The sequence below is a fragment of the Dermatophagoides pteronyssinus genome, unplaced genomic scaffold (genome assembly GCF_027571235.1).
Source record: "Dermatophagoides pteronyssinus isolate colony J.1.1.1.1 unplaced genomic scaffold, Derpt_VIB-CSIC_2022.12 sq0002, whole genome shotgun sequence".
In the NCBI taxonomy this organism is placed as follows: Eukaryota; Metazoa; Arthropoda; class Arachnida; order Sarcoptiformes; family Pyroglyphidae; genus Dermatophagoides; species Dermatophagoides pteronyssinus.
The window spans coordinates 3814766-3837820 of NW_027461526.1; the positions used below are offsets into that span (position 1 = coordinate 3814766).

General features: G+C 27.8%; 2 protein-coding genes across 2 annotated transcripts; one reads left to right on the forward strand and one right to left on the reverse strand.

Moving 5' to 3' along the window:
- The first annotated feature begins 1145 nt into the window (after nt 1–1145).
- On the forward strand, nt 1146–12248 carry LOC113797868 (uncharacterized). Its single transcript, XM_027348324.2, has 10 exons — nt 1146–1412; nt 4001–4672; nt 5895–6551; nt 7063–7472; nt 7555–8603; nt 9071–9711; nt 9773–10194; nt 10258–10547; nt 10608–10846; nt 11232–12248. Exons 1-10 carry the CDS (start codon nt 1255–1257, stop codon nt 11896–11898), a joined length of 5205 nt encoding a protein of 1734 aa, XP_027204125.2. The 5' UTR covers nt 1146–1254; the 3' UTR covers nt 11899–12248.
- A 292-nt stretch (nt 12249–12540) lies between these two features.
- On the reverse strand, nt 12541–17408 carry LOC113797878 (uncharacterized). The gene is made up of 5 exons (XM_027348336.2): nt 16959–17408; nt 15091–15455; nt 13248–15021; nt 12992–13183; nt 12541–12925 (listed from the first exon to the last, which is right to left on the reverse strand). The coding sequence occupies exons 1-5, from the start codon at nt 17176–17178 to the stop codon at nt 12618–12620; spliced, it is 2859 nt and encodes a 952-aa protein (XP_027204137.1). The 5' UTR covers nt 17179–17408; the 3' UTR covers nt 12541–12617.
- Nucleotides 17409–23055: the final 5647 nt, after the last annotated feature.

Here is a 23055-nt window from a genome sequence, read left to right on the forward strand (position 1 = left end):
CTTTGTCTGTTTTCAATTCAATTCAAAAGATGGAGCTTATTTTGTTCCGGTTCTTTTTTTCGAATTTTATTTCCACCAATGTTTAGTGCGAACATTTTTTTTTGTTGATGGAATTTTGTTTATTTTGTTTTCGGATGTTATTTGTTGTTTTTTTTGGGGCCATTGAATTTGTTTTTACTTTCAATCATTCATTCATTCATTCATTCTGATGATATAAAACCCTAAATGGCTACAAAAAGAAAACTATGAATATTTTTTTTTTTTTTAAACAAACATAATATTTTAACGGATTCACACAACGTAACATCATTTTTCTCCCTTTTTTTTTCTCTCTCTCTCTCTCTCTCTTTTAAATAATAATCACGCCATCTCACAATAAGCATCCACAAAACGACAATCCAATCCTGATGATGATGATGAATTTTTTTTCATTACATTTTTTTTTTGCATCCATCACATATAGCCTGTGTGTTGGCGTTCATTCCAATACGAATAAATGTAAATAGAGAATTTTCGTTTTTCCTCCATATCATTTTAACATCATGTTGTTGTTGTTGTTGATGATGATGATGAACAGATAGAAATCATATTCAACAATTTTTTTTTCAATAAAAGTAAAAGTTGAAAACAAAAACAAAAACAAAATCAAAATCCTCATCAACAATTTGATCTGAATATTTCGGTAGGAAATGTGAAAATGTTTTTTGTTTTTGAATTTTGCATCACATTACACACACACACACACTTCATTTTCAAAAATTCTTCCGATTCTTTTGTTTTTTGTTTTTGTTAATCTCTACTCGATATCTTCATTTGTATTTTGTTTTTTGGTGTGATAATTATTTCATTCAATCACCTTACTACAACATTGTCCATCGCTATCTTTAATTTGTTTTCGTACATCATATGTGTGTGTGTGTCGCTATTTTGGAAACATCCTTGAATCCTTTTTTGTTTTGTTGAATCCATTTTTGTAACAAATGGCATATTTCTAAATTGAAACAAACAAACAAAACAAAACGAAATCGTCATTGACACTAATGTAATGATTAAAATCCAATGATGATGATTATTATAATCATCTTCCTACATCACAATATTTTTTCATGATAATCTTTCAACAAGCAAAAGAAATGATTTTGTTTCTACAAAAACGAATCAAACACTTTCAAAATGGTTGTTTTTTTGTAGCTGTTCCGCATCAATAAAATAATATTTTTTCAATTGGAAAATCTTTATTCAATCATCGCACAAATGTCTTTGCGACAACAATTTTTCTCATCAGAATCACCATCATCCTCATCATCATCATGGTCATCATCATTTGCATCATCAACATTACCGAATAGAAAGAATTCAACAAAATCGTATACGAATGATGAAAATCGTCGTCGTAATAGTATAGAATCTTAGTAAGTCAATATTCACACAATTTGAGAAGAAAAAAAATTCTTTTATTCTTCTTCTTTTTTTCACTGTTTGTTTGTCAAAAGCTATAATTCAAAATTCCTTTAAATTCTGTCTTCATATTCTTTGGTTTTTGTGTGAACGAAACATTCTTTTCTTTTTGTTGTTTGTTTCAATTCTAAAAATAACTTGAATTTTTAAGTTTTTTTTCTCTTGTCATTCATTATATAGTCACCGGCGGCAAGAATACAGAGAGTTCATTCCAATTAGTTGTTGAAAATTTTCAAAAAATTATCAATACAATTTGTCATCGATCGTTTCATAGAAAATTTAAAAAAAAACTTTGAAAATTTCAAAAATGACACTTGTTGCTTTGACATTCATTCATTCGAAAACTTTTTGTTGTTGTTGTTGTTAATTTTCAATTCTATCAGAAAAAGAAAATTCAATAGATTCATGATTGATCGATTGTGACAAACTAATGTCATTTTGTGATGTTTGTCTTTCGTTCATTCAAACATTGAAAATGTTGGATCAAATTACAATTTTTCAAACAAACAAACAAACAAAAAAAAACTGTTTCCACCCAATCGAACGTTTTGTCTCCTTTCTCTTACTCAACTCATTCATTCTGTTTTTTTTTTTGTATTTTTTGACATAATTTTCACGTAAAAATTCATGTAAAAATCAAATCAAATGAATCTATAAAATGATTGATTGATTGATTAATTGATATTTGATTTGTAAATTTTTCAATATGTTTTTGTTGTTCATTTTGTTTTTCATATAGAAAAAAAATGTGTGCGAAAATTAATATCCATATTAAGTAATGATAAGGTCATTCATTCATTCATTCTTTCAATTTTTTTTTGTTTTGTTTTGTTTTCAAAGAATGAAATAAAAAAGACAAGCTTGTTGTTCTTGTACTTGTTGCTGTTGGTTATGTAAATGAACACAATTTTTTTGTCAATTTTCTTTGCTTTTTTGGTATAAAGAACAAATAGGAAAAACAATCGAACCGTTTTTGGTGAATATATAATGATGATGATGATTGGTTGGGTGGGAATAGTTGATTTTTTTTAAAAAAAAACCTTTGAGAATCAAATGGAATTGAAGAACTAAAGGAAGAAAAAAAGTTGCTAAAATTAACTTTTTTGTTTGTTATTTCATTTTGATTTTGGATCAAGATTTTTCTCTCTTTTCACAAGAAAGTCAAGCCAAGTAAGCGAAAAAAAACAACATCATCATTAACGCCTAAATGTTTTCTGTGTTGACTTTTTTTTAAAAAAAAAGACATCAATGACATTGTCGAAATGAAAAAAAAAAAATAAAAAGATTGACGTTAATTTTGATTGATATTTGGCTGATAATGTGATGCAATAAACATACTTTTTGTACATTTGACCTTATATGTGAAACATATGGTCATTTTGAAATTTTTTTTTTTTTTTGCTGAACAACTTGAAAATCAACAAAAACTTGAACATGATTTACATGTGCTACCTGTATTTATTTTCAAATTACATGTTCAATTAAGGGAATTGTGTTGAAGAATGAAAAAAAAATCATCATTTTTGACGTTTACTTGTGAATTACTTACTATTCACCGGTTATAGTTCCTGGAGCATTTTGCAACATAGGTTGATTGTCAAAAGCCAAAAATTCATTGATTGATTACATAATAATAATTTTTGTTTTATTCTTTCATCGTTATCCACACCCAATTACAGAAACAGACAGTGTTTATAAATTTTTTGTTTTTCTCTGTGAAAAAGATTTTAATGAAAAGAAAAGAAAGTAAAGAAAAAAATACATTTTCAAGTTTCAAAATGTGAAACAAACAACAAAAAATGATCTGTGGTTTTTCATTCATTCAGTCTGTTTGATGTTTGTTGATCATCATCATTCCATATATCGAGATCTGAAAAAAAAATCTTACTGAAAATCTATGTTGTTGTTGTGTAGGTGGGGGCAATCCATTTTTTTTATCCTTTTCATTAACATTTTCAGTAACACAACTTTGTTTCAGTTTTTTTTGTCTTTATTTCAGTCTTCTTCTGATATAAACTATTTTTCCCAATAAATGGATGTAAAGGATTTTCTTTTCTTTTTTTGTTGCTTTCTGGTTTCGATCGTGTTGATGTTTCAATGTGTTTTGGCATCTTAAAAGATTCGGGTTAGTGTTTTTTTGTTCAAAAAAAAATCAAATTTTAAAAAAATATTTTTTTTCGTTTGTTGAAATGAGAAAAATCAACATTTCATTTGTCAATGATATTTTTTTCCAATTATCTAATTGGATTTTTGTTTTCTTAACTTAATTCTCTATTTTTTGGAGTATCGGACAAACATTTAATGATAATCACCTTGGTGATCAAAATCTTTCCCTTGATGATTTGAATGATGTTAATGATAAATACATTGATCGTTCTAAATTTTTTTTCCGTTGTTACCATGTTTTCGCATCGATCGTTAAGTTTTTTTTTCTGTTATTGTTTTGTTCTGAAATTGAGCAAACGATTCATAATTTGAAATTTTTGTTTCACATTTTTAACTTTTTCTTTTCTGTTTTTTTTCTCCCCAAATTAATTATCAGTGATCAAAATCATCATCAACAATTAATTAAACAACCACAATCACAACAACATCGTTTAGTTATCTATACAAATCCACAAAAATATTATTCAATACGAATTGATCAACCACATCGACAAGCAATACATATTCTACCTGAAAATTATCAATTCTGTTCATTGGGAAAAAAATTCCGTAATACTTTGAATGGTCCAGAAATATTCGGTACTTGTTCGGCAAAAGTTCATTTTGGTAAATGTACTGATTTTGATGTTTTTGTTGAACAAGAACAACAACAACAACAACAACAACCAAAACAACAAAAAATTGACGATTACGACGATACAGCAACATTAAGTGATTGTAAAAATTTTATCTATTATAAAATTAAAACACCTACAAAAACGGCAACACCTATTATTAATATTGGTAGTAGTGGTGGTGATGGTCATAATCATCGATCCATCACTACTACTGCTGCTACAAACACCACAGCTAATGATAATGTTAATATTCCGAAAAATGTTCGATCCATATCATCATCATCAAATGATAATCATTCATCATCATCAATAACATCAATTTTATCTAAAATAGAAAGCTATCGTGATAATCTAGATGCAGCTATTGAATTATTAACTAATGATGAATTAGATAATCATAATCAACGTAATGAACTTGAACATTTAATTCGGTAAGTTTTATTTCAAATTTCTTTTTGTTTTTTTTTTCTCTATATTGTTGAGAATGACTTTGCAGACAATAACAATCAAATCAATGGTTAAATCTAGATCGCAAACAACAACAACAACAACAACTTCATTCGGGTACATTCATTCTAAACACCCACAGCTACTGGATTCAAATACAGTGAAAAAAAAATCTAGATCATCATCATCATCATCATTTTGTATGAATTTGTATCACTTTCATTGAATGAAAATTTTTATAATTATAGTAGTAGCAGTATTAGTATAGTAAAAAGATTACGTCAAAAAAAAAATCATAATCTTAAAATCATTCGGATTCTTTTTATTCTTTAGAATTTCATCATGATTTAATAATGATGATTATGATCAACAATAACGAACAATATTCTCTGTTCATTTGTTCATGATTCAGTCTATAGTAGTAGTTTTTTTTTGTTTCATTCACTATATATACATCTATATTTATCTATCTTTGTTGTTTTTGAAGATGATTTTTCATTAATTGATAATAATAATAATGTTGATGATGATAATCCTTCTACTACCGAATTGTGTTTGTATGATGAAATCAAATACAAAAAAAACTTGAACAATTTTTTTTTGATTTGTATTTGTATATATTCTTCAAATATAAGATGATGTTGTTTTCCTTAAAATTTTTTTTTTTTAAATGCGAATTTAGAATCCATTTTGGCATTGTTTATGTTGTTTTATGTGTGTGTGTGTGTGTATATGCTGTGTTTGCATTTATGCTAACACTTCAAAATTTTTCCTATTCTTATTCTTCTTCTTTTAAGAATTTTTTTTTTACTTTTCATCGATTTTTTTTTCTTCGAATCATTCTTCGATCGTTGATGGCTTTTCGCCATTTTCATTTAGATTTTTATTTTAATCACTGTTGTTTAATTTTTTTTTTCATTCAAGAATTTGTTCTGTTTTGTTTCGGTTGTTAATCCATCCATATATAACAACAATAAATTTCATTTATCCATTCTTTGATGATGTTGTTTCTCTTTGCAAATAACAAAAAGTTTTTTTTCTTCTCATTAATTCACTAATCTGATGATGATGATTGAAAATGTTGTTGTTGTTGGTTGATGTTTGTTAATCATCTTGATGATTAATTTATTCTTGAATTTTTTTTTTTTTTAATTTTTAATTTTTCTTCATTTTCATAACCCAAACACACAACATGAATAAAAAAAGAAATTTCGTTTGTGAAGATCGTCGTCAAAGACAAGTAGATTCAAATTCTAATTCGGTTAATCATGTTAAAACCGAATCCAACATAAAAAATCAACAACAACAACAGCAACAACAAAAACGACGACAACAATCTTCTATTTCGACAATATCCGATACTGATGAATTGGAAAAATTGGCATTAGCTTTAGTTGCCGAATCTAGTCATGATGATAATAATAATAAAAATGTTAATCCATTATCACCAACATCATCATCATCATCATTATCATCGTCGGCGATCGATTATCCATCTAGTGGTAGAAAAATTTTATTGAAAAAATCACAAGCTGATCTATTACGACAACAACAAAATGGTAACCTAAATTATGAACAAAATCGATCATCATCACCAACACCGTTTCTAAGTACAAATCGTGATGGTGTTGTACAATCACGATTATTACGTTTTTCAAATAATATTAATCAACAACATCATCATCAACAACAGCCATCAAATTCATTATCATCATCATCATCATTATCCTTGATAAAATCGGAAGAATCATTACAACGGAAACAATGTTCATCACCAACGCCATCATTGATACAACAAAATGGTAATGAAAATCGTAATCAAATTGTATTTGGTATTAGTCCTAAATCAAGTTCACTTGCAAGGTAAATGTCAAAAAAAAAAATCTTTATTATATTTTTGATGAAAATAATTAATGTTTAAAAAAATGTTTAGCTATGATCTTTGTCATTTTTTTTCATGCCATATGAATAACATTTTTTTCCTGTTATACCATCTATAGAGAATTCAGTTGACATTTTAGTTAAATTCTCTAATTTTAGCCTATATATATTTGACAACAATATTTTCACCAATTTCTTTTTTTTCCCTCATATCATTCATATGTTTGATATGAGAAAAACATAACAAACTTGGCAAGTGTTTGCAAAGAACAAATCTAAGCAAAAGAAAAAAATGATAACAATAATTTGACAAGCGAAAATGCGAAAAAAAAATATTTAGAAATTTTTGTTGTTGTTGTTGATGGAATTACAATAGTAATTCTCTCTTACTATAAACAGGTTTCCGGATTGATTTATAAAAACAACAACAATAACATTGAATGGAATGATGACATTTAATTTAATTTTACTTTTTTTTCCATTTAAATTTTAGATATAAAAATCTTATCGAATCACGAAGTGAAACATCATCACCGATTCAATTAAATTTTGCTACCGGAATCGATCTTTATAATCTAAATCTTGAATTAGAAAATCGACCACATGATAATGATCTAACTCGTAATAATAATACATCATCAAATATTAAATCAAATTCTTTAAATTATATTTCATCAAATCGAAAACAAATGTTTGTTAATGATACAATGGCAAACGATAAATGTTCATCATTGGATTCTAGCCATTTTATTGGCAACAATCATGACATCTGTAATAGTAAAAGTAGTAGCAATAATGATGGTAAAATTAACAAAAAACTTTCGAATAATATTCATGGATATTGTTCAGAGAATGATGATATAAAAAATATCGGTACCGATGTTATTGACACAAGAGAAAAATGTATGATAAACATTATTAATAGCAATATTTATATGGTTAAAATTTTCGTTTTTTTTTGTTGTTTCTCTTGTTGATTCTTTAGCTCCTTCTTCTTCTTCTACTTCATCTAGATCTTCTTATTTATTATCATCGAATAAAACATTGGGATCGTTGTCAACATCGAATATTGGTGTTAATCATGGCCGTGGTGGTGGTGGCGGTATTAACGGAATTGACGATAGTGGTATATCAAAATTTCATCATAATAAACAACAACCATCATCACCATCAGTCGTTGTTGATTCATCAAAAACATCAGATCCTTTGTTAGATTTTGTGGCAAGAAATCAAGAGCTTAACAATCATCATCGTGTTTCATCATATCATTCCTCTTTGAATACGATAAACAAAGATCATTATCATAATAATAATAATAACATCATTAGCAACGACAGTAATAACAACAAAATCAATGATAATGAATCATCGAATAATTTAAATATTTTAACATCGAATACGATCGATACATTTATAAAGGAAAATGAAAAATTTTTCCATAGTGGTGGTAATCGTTTATCACGAAGTTTAGGTATAATTGAAAACGAAAACATTTTACCATCCACAACATTATTGGATAATTATTTTGATGAAATGAAATATCAACAAAAACAACATTCAACAATGACATCAACATCACAACAATCAACAACAACCAAATCATCATTAACCGATGATGAAAAAGCATTATTACATGAAACGCTTAAAGTTGGCCAATTATATGGTGCATCATCATCATCATCCGCAGGTTCGGGTTCCGATAGTTCATCTGATAATGAAAAAAGTTCACAATCATCATCATCACAGCAAAAAAGACGTATAATATTTGTATCGAAACCGGCACCAAAACCTGAACCAAAACCCGAACCAAAATATGTAAATGGAAAAATGGTATTCGGACAGGTACATGTCCAACAACGACATCATCATCATGGCCTACAAAAAGGTTCGGTAGCCGAACGTGTTATGTTATTTGAAAAATGTCCCGAAAAAACATCCGTTACGAAACATAAATTAACGGAATTACAACGAAATCGTATAACAAATCCAAATAAGATTGGTAGTTGGATGAAATTTACGGAAACACAAGCTGTGGTAAGTTGTTTGTTGTTGTTTTTTTTTCGAGATTTTATTTCAATAGAAAAAAATCATGATGTTAGCTGAATTATGTCATCGACCTTTTTTTTAATGATGATGATTATTGAAAAACAATGGCGATGATTAGATTATAAAAATATACAGGAAGGATTATGATCAACAGACCAAAGAAATGAATCTGAAGACAAAAAGATAGAACAAAGAAATTTTTTTTCCTTTGGCAAATGAAACAAAATCTTTGCTCATAATTTTTCAGACAATTATGCGTTCAATTTGACATTTTTTTATTCGTTATTCCTTTTCACGATGGAAGAATTTTTTGCTTATTTTTGTCAATCTCATGTATTTTTTCTGATTTGTTTGTTTTTTTTTTGAACATCATCACCCTCATAATTTTGTTTGTGGCTGCTTGATTTGGCTTTGTTGTTGTCATGTTTTGTACATCTATAAATGAAACATTTTAGCTACCACAGAATGATACGACGAGAAATGGTGGAAATCTGAAAATAGCAAATTTGAATAATGTTGTTGGGGAAGATTCTGGCAATCTGCAACCTGTCTCATCATCCACATCAACAACAACAACAACATCGGTTAAATCTTTGACAAAAAATAAAATTCATAAAGGAGATGAGCCAAAATCACCGCCAACTATAACATCGATACCAACATTTAGGCGTTTATCACGAACAAATTCTGGCATATTGCCCGGACAATTGCCTCGTTTCTATTATCCACTTGGACGACCATATTCATCGAATGAGGTCGAAAATCAAATTAAACGTATTATATCGATTTTTGATCGTTTTCCAAGCCGAACAGTTACGGTCAAAGAATTAGGTGGTGTATTGAAATTATGTGGAATACCTGTATATTGGAAAGAGCCATTATTTCGTTCAATATTGGCTGATGTTAAAAATAGTTCAATGGCAAATGGCAATTGTGGTGGTGGTGGTGGTGTTAGTATTCGTCGTACGAATTCGATCGATCATTCATCAAACAGTAAAAATGGTTTCATGGCCAATGGAACAACAACATCGAATGGCAATTGTAGCAATATTAAAGATTATATTACTTGTGATCAATTTACAAATTATTGGAAAAAGTAGGTGACAATTTAAAATTACTGATGATTAATTTTTTTGTTGTTTTTTTTCTAAATTCAGATTAATTTCAATTTGTTACGATGATGCTAGTCGTTTTATAAAAATCATGACACAAGGCAAACGAAATTATATTATTCCTGAAGATTTTGAACCACTTATACAGGATGTGATTGATACACATCCAGGATTATTATTCCTGAAAGAAGCCGAAGAATTTCATTCACGTTATGTACATACGGTGATTGCACGTATATATTATTGTGTGGATAAAACATGGTCCGGTACGATAACGTTACCTGAATTGAAAAAATCTAATCTTCTTCGAGTTATTCATCTTCTTGAAGAAGAAGATGATATCAATCAGATAACTGAATATTTTTCCTATGAACATTTCTATGTGATATATTGTAAATTTTGGGAACTTGATCAAGATCATGATCTATTCATCAGTAAATATGACCTCGCTAGGCATAATGATTCAGGTAATTTTTTGAAATTTCTTTTCAAAAAAAAATATCATTAATATGATTTAATTTCAAATTTAGCTATCTCTTCTCGAATGATTGATCGAATTTTTAGCGGTGCTGTCACACGAACCAGAGCATCTCGCAGTTCACATAATAATCAAATGTCATATACAGAATTCGTATGGTTTCTGTTGGCGGATGAAGATAAACGTCATCCAAGAGCAATTGAATATTGGTTTCGTTGTATGGATCTTGATGGTGATGGTTGTCTTTCGTTTTATGAATTGGAATATTTTTATAATGAACAAGTAAAACGAATGGAATCGGCCGGTATTGAAGCATTACCATTTACTGATTGTCTTTGTCAGGTATGATTTAAATTTTTTATTTAATAACTTTTAATTAATGCAATTTTTTATTTTATTTAGATGATCGATCTAATCAGTCCAAAAGATCCATCTCGAATAACATTATCGGATTTGAAAAAATGTCGATTAACACCAATATTTTTCGATACATTCTTTAATCTAGAAAAATATCTTGACCACGAACAACGTGATCCATTTGCATCACAACGTGATGAAGATGGTGTATCTATGTCGGATTGGGATCGTTATGCTGCTGAAGAATATGAATTATTAGTTGCTGAAGAAAGTGCACAGAATCAGTAAATGTTTTTTTCATTGTTGAATATTCTGGATTTTTCTATTCACTGTTTTCTGTTTAATTTTCATACACACATTTTTTCAATTTCGTTTCCTTTTTATTATCTTTTTCTTTTTACTGTTCATTTGTAATGAACAAAAAAAAATCTTGTCATTTTTTTTTGTGTGGAAGCAATGCCCATCAGAATCTTATCTATTTCTTTTTCATTGTCTTGTTCCATAAATTATTTTGTAAACTTTTCTTTGTCTATAAATACTTTTTCATTCTATCTTTTTCTTTGTGCAATAATAACTAAAAACCTATTACTTTTACTATTTTGTTTTTCTCTTTGTGATTTGTTTTTGAATGAGATTTTTGATTTTTTTTTGTTTCTGTTAATTACATAGTAATTATCATCGTACAAAAGCTTTGATCCATAATAATTTTAACCAACATCAAATACAACAACCAATTATTGATCATATTAATGATGATAATGATGCTGATGATGAACAAGATCGTGAATATGAATTTGATGATGACGGTGATGATGATGATGATGATATATATGAATCAAATGAATCTGAAGATTTTAGTACGACAACTAGTGGTGATGATGATGTTGATACAATCGATGATGGTCGTGTGTATTTAGTTATTGAATCAACTATCAAAAAACGTTCGAATCCGAATCAGGACGATAAATTCTGTGATAATAGATCTGATGATAAAATTGAGATCGATACGAATAACAATTGTAAACTTAATGATGATAATTCTACTGTTGATAAAAATGATGACGATTTTGTTGATAATTTGGATAAAGAATTCTATGAATACATTCAGAATGAATTTGAAACAAATCGTTATTCATCTCGATCAATTTATGATTCACGATCAATCAACAATCATCATAATCATAATCGACCGACAATGATTGTCAAACCAATCAAATTGGTAAAATTAGATCCAATCAATGGCAATGATATTGTTCAACGGCATTCAATTCATGAACAGATGAAAACTGCTGAGATTTGCAACATTAATGATGATGATGATGATGATTTTTTCTGACGACTTTGTTGTCATTTTCAAATGCAAACTATGATTTAGCAACAAAATTATTCCAATATCAACAAATCATAAATCTAAAAGTAAATTTTATTATTTTTCCATCAAAATCATATGATTATTTTATTATTAAAACTTATATGGAAAAAAATCAAATGGCCAAACAATGAATAAAAAAATAGAAGCATCATACGATACTATGGTAAAATGAGTCTAATTGGCACAGACGATGTGAATTAATAAATATAAATGGATCGTTGATGTTTGTGTGTAAATTTACCTTGTATTCCCGAAAAAAAATTGAAATTAAAATGATATTTAAAACAATCAATTAAAAACGTTCTTATCAATTATTATTATTTTTTTATTATATAGAAGTTAATATTTGAAAAAAAATTTGCTAATCATTTAGAATGTTTTTTTAAAAAAATATTTCTATAATAGTTTATGTTGGGGGAAGTGGATGTTTGAGGGACAAAAAGGAAAGGAAAATATGATTGATTGCAATGTATTAAGCATCAATCAATCAAACAAACAATAAAAGAGAAATAAAAAGAATCCAGGATGTGTGTGTAAGTGTATAAATGTCGGTTTGTCGATCATAATGGTCACATCAAAATGAGAAAAAGAAAAAAAATTTGGTCGGGCACTTTGAAAATCATCATTATTATTAATAAGTGGCAAGATCATAAATGATTAACAATGAAAAAAAAAATTTTTTTTTATCGAACACGAAATATGACGATGGCTAATATAAGAAAAAAGGCAATCCATGCCACTGTTATTAAATAACCATTCAATACAGCCGGTTTGGATAGATCAAAACCACGTATCAATATATGACGAAAAGATTCCATTGGTTTTGTTTGTGGCATTGCATAAGATATATAACGAAGTAATGCAATCATTGTTTCGACTGGCCAAAAAATACCGGTTATAAAACAGAACATTAGCTGAGATCCGGCTCCTAATGCTAATGCTGTCATTTCGCTTGTACAAATAGCTGATAACATTAGACCAAATGTCATTCCTAGATTTAAAATTAGTAAAAAAGTAAAGATAATTTTTTTTCTGTTAATTAAAAAACAACACTTACCACAAAGACCTTGTAGAAACATCATGGCAATGGCTAATACATATGAACCTTTCATTGGAAAATCAAATATCCAGAAACCCATAACAACGGTCAATATAATCTGTACGATCAATAAAAATGTTATATTGATAATCTGAGCAATAATAAATTCGGTTGGTGTCATTCCAACAATCATTGAACGTTCCAATGTACCTGTTTTTCAATTAATCGAGAAAAAATAAAAAATCAACAACTAATTACATTAATAATAAATTACCTTCACGACGTTCCGAAAGAAAAGCCATCGATGTGATAGACATTGTCGCAAAGAATACAATGAAAACCATTAGACCAGGACCAACAAATTCAACCATATCGGTCTTTTCGCCTCCATAGATTGGTTTTTCAAATTTGATTGGCAATTTTATCGAACTCATCTGACCACCGAAAATTTTACCAGCATTTTCAACAAATTTAAACAATGCACTAAAAACTTCACGACGAATTATGTTGACATGTAATGCATTCGAACCATCATAATAGATTCGAATAATTGAATCATCATCATCTGGTGCAGTAATAATAGAATCAGTGGTAGATTGTGTTACTGCTGTAGTCGTGAGTAGATCAGAAATGTTACGTTTTAAACGTCGTAATCCGGAATTTTCATTATCATCATTATCATCAACTAACATGGAAGGTGTTTTCAACATTGATTGTGTTGGTTGTGATGGCGCAATATAAGGCGTCATTAATGGCGGTACTGGTTCATTCGTATTAGTTATCATTTTACCATTTGGCTGTGTATAACCTAATATTGGCGGTGCAATCGATGTTGTTGTCGTCGTCGTTTGTGTCGAAAATTGCTGCTGAGCAAGAAGCGGTAAACGTCCTAAATTTGCCGGTATAACTCCACCCATTCTACCGAAACGATTAAGAACATGTGAAAAATTTTTCCCCAGAACTATAGCCGAATAAGTATCGGCATTCCGAACGGAATCTATAGCTTCTTCTGGTGTTCGATAATATTTCAATGAAATAAAATCCGAATCAATTGACTTGAGAAACATAAGACTAAGAAATGGAGGATCTTCTTGATTACAGACAGCCATCTGTACTGATGTTGGATCACGTCCCATACAAAGACAAAAAAGAGCTACTTCTAATGCAGGCAATAACATTGTGATGACCAATTCCGGTACACGTCGAAACAAACGAATACGATGTTTACGACATAAAACTCCAACTTTTTGTATAGAATTTACTGAACGATTTTGACCATGCACAGAATATGTACGAACTTTACTATTACTATTATTATTACGACCAGATGATAAATGGGCAGATTTTTTTGATCTTGTTGATGATGATGATGAAGAAGAAGAAGATGATGATGAATTATTGTTGAATAATGGCGAATCTGATGATGCATCCATATGATGATTATTATAGTCATTATTGTTTAATTTACAATTATTTCCTGTCATCGTATTTGATTCGATCAAAGAATCAGGATCCAATTGTTTATATTGTTCATGTACAATAATATGTTTGGCTGTGTTGTTTGTGGTTGGCGTAGCCAAATGTGAAAGAAGATTTGGTTTAGGTTTACCACCAACATATGCCATCATCGTTGAACCAGTCATAGTACCACCATTCGAAGTGAATATTACCGATTGATTTGTAGGTTCAATTGTTGCTGCAATAGCAACGGCCGGTGATCCACCATTTTCCGTAACATAATTATTATGATGAAGATGATTATTATGATGATTATTCATATTAAGAATCTTATGATTCTTTTGAGGATCCAGTTGCAATAAAATATCTTTTGGATATGGTGATCCATTTTCTAATTGGCTCGTACTATTTGAATGATGATGAAAATCATCTTGTTGAGATAATTTCAAAAATAAACGTTCCATTGATACCACATTATTTTGTAACATTAGATAATTTGGATTTCCTTCGGCCAATATACGACCTTGTCGCATGAAACCAACTTTATCTGCTGATCCGGCTTCTTCAATATAATGTGTGGTTACTATGACCTATAGAACAATTTTTTTAAAATTGACATTAATATTTTCATAAACAAAAAACAATTATCAAATACATACTGTTAGGCCATTTTTACTTTGATCCACTAAATATGACCAGATAGATTCACGAACAATAGGATCAACACCTACAGTTGGTTCATCCAATATCAATAATGGCGGTTCATTAATCATTGCTACAGCCAATGAAACACGACGTTGTTGACCACCGGATAAACGATCCGTATAACAATGTTCAAAATCACTTATATCCAATAATTTTAATAAAAATTCGATACGTGATTCTAATGGTTGCATATGTGATGTTTGTTTGGCAAAACCGGCATAATACTCAAGTGTTTCTCTTACAGTAAATTGTGTTATTAATGATAATTCTTGTGGCATATAGCCAATATTTGGTCCAGGTATACCACATTCTTTTGTACCTATTATTGTAAGAATATTGAAACAAAAAAGAAAATGATGAATAATTTGAATTTTGTAATAAAAGAACAAAAAATTGAGTAAAGATAGAGTGGCAAAAAAACAAACAAACAAAAATTGACAACAACAACAAAAAACAACCTACATATATCCCATCATATGTAATACAGGAAATATTACATGTTTTTTTTCATTTTAAATATCTCAAGGTTTCTATTTCAATCGGTCGATTAATGATGATGACCTGAATTATATTCATATACTAATTTGTCATCAAAATCCTATATTCACATTGTAACATTTGCCCATTTGTATGTTTGTAGCAATAAAAATGAAGAGGAGATTTGTAATATAAAAAAAAACTAAAATAGACCTAACCTAGACCTGAACATTCGCATACAGATTCGAAAAAAAAGATTCAAAAATAAACCGAATCAATATTGATGATGATGATGATGATGGTCAGACATATGAAAACCATCAACATAAACAAAGATCAGAGGAAAAAAAATGGTGTAAAGATCTTAAATGATGTCAAGGTAATCTAAAGCTATGATGATGATGATGATGATGGAAAATCTTGTCTGAACAACAACAACAAAACTGTATATTTTTCATAACTAAAAATCTCAACAAAAAAAAAAAAAAAAAATTTTGACAAATTGTCAAGCACTTGAACGGATGCTAATGGATCCGAAGTGTTGTTGCTGTTGTTTAAAAATAGTGATGATGATGATTATTGTATATTTACATTATTCAATGTCATTTTTATTTAAAAAAAAATTTGATATTCAAAAAAAAAAAAATAGCATCAAAGTTTTTTTTCCGGTTGGCATTGAAATTTTCTTTATTCAACCAATCTAAAATAGATAATGTATTTGTATTTACATACACTATTATCATCATCATCATCATTCTTTGTTTTTCAGAATTTTTTTCCACTAAAGTTGATTATTTACATTGCAATCATGTATTCTGTTTCTAATGACAATTGATTATATTGAATAAATACCTATTGCACCTACACAATGCTAATGAGAAAAGATCTTTAGATTTAATTGTTAATGGAAAAAATAACAAACAAACAAACAAACACATCTAGCCTTAATCATTTCAATGATTGATTGAAGCTATCAATCAAACTGATCAAAAAGATATTTGATTTTTTTCTTCTGTAAATTTTAATAATAGATTTTCATCTTTGTTTCATACATAAATTCACACATAGTCTTTCAATAAAGTTGATCGAAAAATCAAATGCGTATTCATTTAATATCTCAACATTATCAATAATGTTCACAATGATAATTATGATTATTATCATTGAAATAATTTTGTAAAAATATTGTGTGTTAGTTACAATGATGAATCATTGATGCCTAAAAAAAATTATCATCATTTTTTTTCGAAAGAATGATTCTCAAGGAATTAGCTAATTACTTTTTTTTTTGGCTAAATTCTAAAAAATATATTCAAACACAATCAATTGTTTTTTTTTAACATACCTGGTCGATAACCAAAAACGTTTACATTACCACAACGTGGTTTCAAACGACCAACAATACAACGTAATAATGTTGTTTTACCACAACCGGATGGACCTAATAAACCATAAATTGTACCACGTGGTACATGCATATTAATTGATTCAAGATTTGATCCATGTCGTGTATATGAAAATGTTAAATTTTCAACATCGACCGCTGATGAATTTGTCAATGCCATTTTTGTTTTTCGTCGTCGTTGTTGTTGTTGTTAAATTAGTTATTCGCTGATCGATTTATTGATGAGATGAGATGAGAAGAAAAAAAATTGAATGAATTAAAATTTTATAAATAAAGAAGATTTTTTTTACGAATCATTCGTGTAAATGAAAATCGTTGTTATTCTGGATGATTATTAATAAAAAAAGAATGGATATTTTTTTGAAAAAAAATGAAAGACTTGAAAAAGATGTTATTGATGAAAATAATAATTAAAAAAAAACACCAAAAACCCATACACAAGCACAAAATTATGAGATGAGAAGAAAAAAAATGAGATCGAAGTTTTCTGTTTCTTCAAGTTGATGAAGTTGATTTAGACAAATAAGAATGATGATGATTTATAGATCAAAACAAAGAGAAACAAAAAAAACAGAAAAAAATTGAATGCTAACTTAGCAATTTCAATTTATCTTTGTTGGTTGGTTGGTTGGTTGGTTGATGGTCGATTGATCGTTCAATGGGTTCAGTACAACAACGAAAAAAAAATTTTATATTTTAATGACCAATTAGATGGTTATTATCATCATTTAATTATTTGTAAATGAATGATTGTTTGAATCGAATGATTGTATTTGATATGGCATGATTTTTTTTTCGTTCTTGTCGCTTACCAAGATGCTAATTCAGCATAAATGAAATTATCACCGAAAAATGAATTTTTGGTGATTATATGGGGAGAAAAAATGAAAAAAAAATTAATGAATTTTAATCACAAAATGAAATCATAAAATAATCCTAACAACAAAAAAAAATTTGATCAAGGAAATTGAATCCAAATATTTGAAGATTAAAATTGAGAATGAATATTTATTTTGGTTCGCTATTTGTATTCATATTCATTTCTATGTTCAAAAAAACAAAATATTAAATAAGAAACAAAAAATGGGAGTTGTCAATTTTGTCAAGATGATAATTTATCACCCAAAAGTATATATGCAATCAGTCAATCAATCCAGTCAATGGATGTTGATGATGACAAAAGTTTTGCACACACACACACTGAAACATGTTTGATGAGGGTGATGTATATGGTGAAATTTTTTTTTATTTTCGATCATCAAATTGATTCATGTTTGGAATGATGCTACAATATCATCATCATTATTGTTTAGAATTGGCAAATTTTTTTTTTTGAATTTTAAAATGCAACACTCATAACATAACCATAATGTTATAATAATAATGATAATGATGATGAATTTCAACAATGCATCTTTTGATTTATTTATTTGTGAATAATAATAATAATAATAATATTGATAAACAAAATATGTAATGCGTAGGTGTGTAAGTGTAAGTGTGTGTGTGTTTATATCCTATATATCTTCGTGTACAAATACTTGATGCAAAATCAATGATTAGATGAGAATTTCATTTTTGTTTGTTTTTTTTCGTTTTTTTTGTTTGTTTCTCAAAATAGATAAATCAAAACTGTGATAAAAAGCATATTATAGCAACACGAACATATAGAGAAATAAAGAAAGAAAGAAATGGATTCATTATTATCATCATTTTTTTTTTTGATTCGAATTAATTTGATGTCAATAAATAAAATGATAATGGAAATATGAAACTTCAAATTCACTTTATCCATTTATCACAAACACATGCATATCACAACAACGAAGAAGAAGAAGAAAAAAAAAATTCAAATATCAAAGTTCATTTATTTTTGACGATATGAAACAATCAAGAGAAAAAAAAATCACTAATTGTGTGTGGAAAAAGTGAGCAGAAAAAAATTTCGAATCAATAAATTGAATTGGATCGATTGATTGATCAATCGATCAATCAATCAATCAATATTGATCACATCAATAATTAATATTGGAAAATGGATACAAGTCGTGTGTGTATATTTGAATCAATAGAAGAAAAAATATATATATTGTCGAGTGTACTGCTTCTGGTAATTTGAAAAATATTTTTACTATTTATAATTTGATTCTAATCATAATAATTAGAGGGATGAGAAACCAAAAAAACATTAATTAAGAAAACTTATTTTACTGATTGTTTGTCTGCTGAAAAAAATTTTGTCAATCGATTTTTTTTTCGCAAACGTTGTCGAAAATCAATAGATTTTGTGTTTGGTTAGAAATGGATCACAAAAAGATCAGTAGGATTTTGTTTTTGTCGGTCGAATTTAATCAAAAAAAAAAAAAAAATAAATAAATTTTGTTTGTTTGTTTGTGGTCCAGATTTCTCTGGTTGCTCTGGTATACATCGCTATACTACTATCATCAACTATGTATGACGTATACGTAGATGGTGACAATGATTATTTCATCATAATCGATCAATATTGAAATTTTAAAATTCCCTAAATTATAGATCAAACAAAACAAAAAAAAAGATTTTCTTTTTGGTTCACTATTTTTATCTAAAAAAAATTTGATTTATTTAAAGAAAGAAAAAATTCGATTTTTATTGATTATCAATTGAATTGAACTTTGAAACTTTTTCAAACTTTGTCAAACAAAAAAAAAAGTTTAATTTTACGATTACAAACCGAGTACATATATCAAAGCACAGGAAAAAAAGTTTCATTTGATAAATAATGATTAAAATCAATTTAAACAGAAAAAAAAATCAATATTGCTAATTGATCAGTATTCAATTACTCATTGATCAGAAATTGATTAGAAATTGATTGAACCAATCGATTATTGAGATAATGAATAAAAAAAAGTACATGGATTTATTTCTCGAATGAAAATATTAATGAAACTATTAATCAAACAATGATCAGAAGTTAGGAATTTGAATTCTGTTTTTCTATTTTAAAATAATCGAAATTCATTTATTTTGAGAAAACATTTTGAATAACGCACATTTATAGTTTATTTATTAACAAACTAATAATAAATTTGACATTTTTGTTTTCAAATGAATCAGTTCAAGTTCAACGCACAAACACAAACATTCATCATTATCATTAACATTAACAAATTCAAATTAGAGAAAAAAAAACAACAAATTCAAAATAAACAGCAAGAAAATATGTAAATATTTTTTCCCCATTGAAGAATTTGATGATTGACAAGAGAAAAACAAACCGAACTGCTGCTGCACTGAACAAAACTAATGAATGTTGCAACTGATTGGCAAACAAAGTCAAAAGCAAAGCAAAAACTTGTTGCATCTTTTGGAACCATATCGAAAAAAACTTAATTTGAATTTGAAGAAAATGAAAATTGGACAAACATAGTTACTATTTGGAAAAAAAAAAAGAAAGAAGGATTTTTTTTTTGAGATTTGTGAATGATAAACAAATAAATAAATGCAAAAAATTTAGGGACAAAATATAGCCACCGAAAAAAAAAGAGACTTGATTCCAGTGGGGATGAAAAAGAAGAAATCAATAAAGAAACCAATTTGTAAAATATTTAAAATTTGTTTTTTTTCGGCTAAAAAAAAAATATTTTTACACACAGGTGTTATTCGAAACCCTGAGATCGGGAGTCAAAAAGTTAAAGAAAGAGAGAGAGAGAGAGATGCAAAAAATCGGGCATCAAAACATCATTGAGAAAAAAAAAACAAAATTTTTTGAATGATTTCTTTCATCTGAAACACTGTTTTTTGTATACAATGTTTATTAACAATTTCTATGTTTCTCTCAAAAAATATTCATTCATCATTCGATTCAAATATCGTTCCGGTAGTAAAAAAAAAAACAAAATGTAACTTAAGATTTTTATTTTTTTGCCATAATTGTAATTTTGTAGGTCGTTTTTCTTCTTCCATCTCAAATATATATATATTTACAAACACATTTACCCAATTCGGATTCGTATATCATTAGTTAGTTAGTTGCGGTTTTTTTTCGACTGTTTCGGTAAATATGATATTTAAATTTGTCATCACCGTCAAAAAAAATTGATTTGGTTGTCATCAACACTTATCATCATCATCATCATCATCAACAAAAAAAAATATTGACGATGCAGAAAAAAAAATTAAGAACATTAATGATGACAAATAACTTGATTGAACCAGATTTAATCATCATCATCATCATAATCAAATGGACCGGATTGTAATATTGGCCGTCAAAATGTAATTTGTAGCAAATGAACGGAAAAAAAGAAAGAAAAAACCAGTAGCAAAAAAAAAAAACCGGGCCACCACCAATCATACCAAAAACCTGAGATGAAAAGAAATTTATAATGATGGGATACTTTTCAAGTTGTTTTCAGCATTGAAATAGGAAGAAAAAGTTCATTCAAATGATTTGTTCAGAAATTTTTGATCCGGAATTAAAAGAATTTTGACAAAATTATCGATGATGATGATAAAAATGAAAAACCAGACAAAACAAACTTAGATTCAAAGCAACAACAACAACAACAAACTAGGAAATGTTTTAACGAGTTAAAGAGCCTTAGACAAAACAGAAAAATGTCTATAACCGATTATTGAAATCGATTTTTGTATCCTTATCATTGAATGACTAAATGGTTTTTATCAATAACGACAACGATGACAACAAAAAAGATCCATTGACCTTACACCAAACAACAGCAACAACGACGACAACAAAATTTTATTCATTATCATCAAATAATCGATCATAACAACAACCTCAAAGATTAAAAGATTTTTAAAAATGATGAAACTTTAATAATAGCAAATATCGATATTCAATGATGTAATTTAATGTTCTCTTTCTATAATTTTTTTCTCAAAAATTTTCAATGTCAATAAATTCAAATTTAATAATAGGTTCAATTGATTTTCAAAAAGAAAGAAGATGGTAATTAACAATCAAAACACAAGAGAAAAATACATATCATTGATGAATATTGCTTTTCATTTATGCAAAAGAAACAAATAGAAAAACTTTATGTATCCATTTCATTGATTTTTATTATGCAATAATAATTATTTTAGAAAAAAAACTTGAAAATTTGAAACAAAACAGAAAAAAATTATTCAAATCGATAATTATGATTACTACTGATGATGATCCATATATGATAATAGTGGAGAAAAAACAAACAAACAATGTGAATTTCAATTGTTTATTTTTAGTTTTATGAAGAAAAAATGAAATAAAATATTTTATTTATTTCATTTTCCTACCTGTGTTAATGTTCATTGTTGCTAAATATACACAATATGGATTTTATTTTGTTTGATCGATTGTTTTCCACAAAATCTGATGTGATGATGTTATTATTATCATCATCATTGGGCCCAAATGTGTTTACTTTTGAATGTGTCGAGAAATAATAAAAAAATTCACACATTTTTTTCATTTTGTAACAAAATTTCATAATTTGAAATATGAAAATCAAATGATTTTGGCCAGAATCAATATTTTTTGGAAAGAAAACAAAAATTTGGCCAATTCCATTGGCAAAACGAAGAAAGGTCAACGTTTGATCGGCATCAATCGATCGATTTTTTTTCTGATTAATTAATTTTGAATATCGAAACTGTTTGATGATTAACAATCGATGTTGTTCGATTTAAAGAAGATGAAAAAAAAGGAAGAAAAACAATTTGAATATTTTTCTGCGTTGTGACAGCAACAACAAGTCTTAAATAATAAGTAGGATAATAATGTTTTCTCAGAAAGAGAGAGAGAGAGAGAGAAAAAGAAAAGATTAAACAAACAAGATGACCGTTTTACCTTGAAAATATTTCTTTTCCTTTTTTTTTCTTACGAGAAAAAAAATCTCTGCTTGAACTTGGCATTTAATAATAATCATAATCATCATCAATTTTCGATCAAATTAATACACCTTTAGGCTGTATGTTTATGACAATCCTCTCCATTTTTCTCTCTTTTTTTTTGAAATATTCGATTGAATTTCAGAATTTTTGATCT

Coding starts and splice junctions, on each gene's coding strand:
- LOC113797868 (XM_027348324.2), top strand. CDS start 1,255: ATGTCTTTGCGACAACAATTTTTCTCATCAGAATCACCATCATCCTCA. Junction 1,413..4,000: donor CGTAATAGTATAGAATCTTA/GTAAGTCAATAT, acceptor ATTAATTATCAG/TGATCAAAATCATCATCAAC. Junction 10,847..11,231: donor GAAGAAAGTGCACAGAATCA/GTAAATGTTTTT, acceptor TTAATTACATAG/TAATTATCATCGTACAAAAG.
- LOC113797878 (XM_027348336.2), bottom strand. CDS start 17,178: ATGGCATTGACAAATTCATCAGCGGTCGATGTTGAAAATTTAACATTT. Junction 15,456..16,958: donor CGTTTTTGGTTATCGACCAG/GTATGTTAAAAA, acceptor TTACAATAATAG/GTACAAAAGAATGTGGTATA. Junction 13,184..13,247: donor TCTTTCGGAACGTCGTGAAG/GTAATTTATTAT, acceptor ATTGAAAAACAG/GTACATTGGAACGTTCAATG.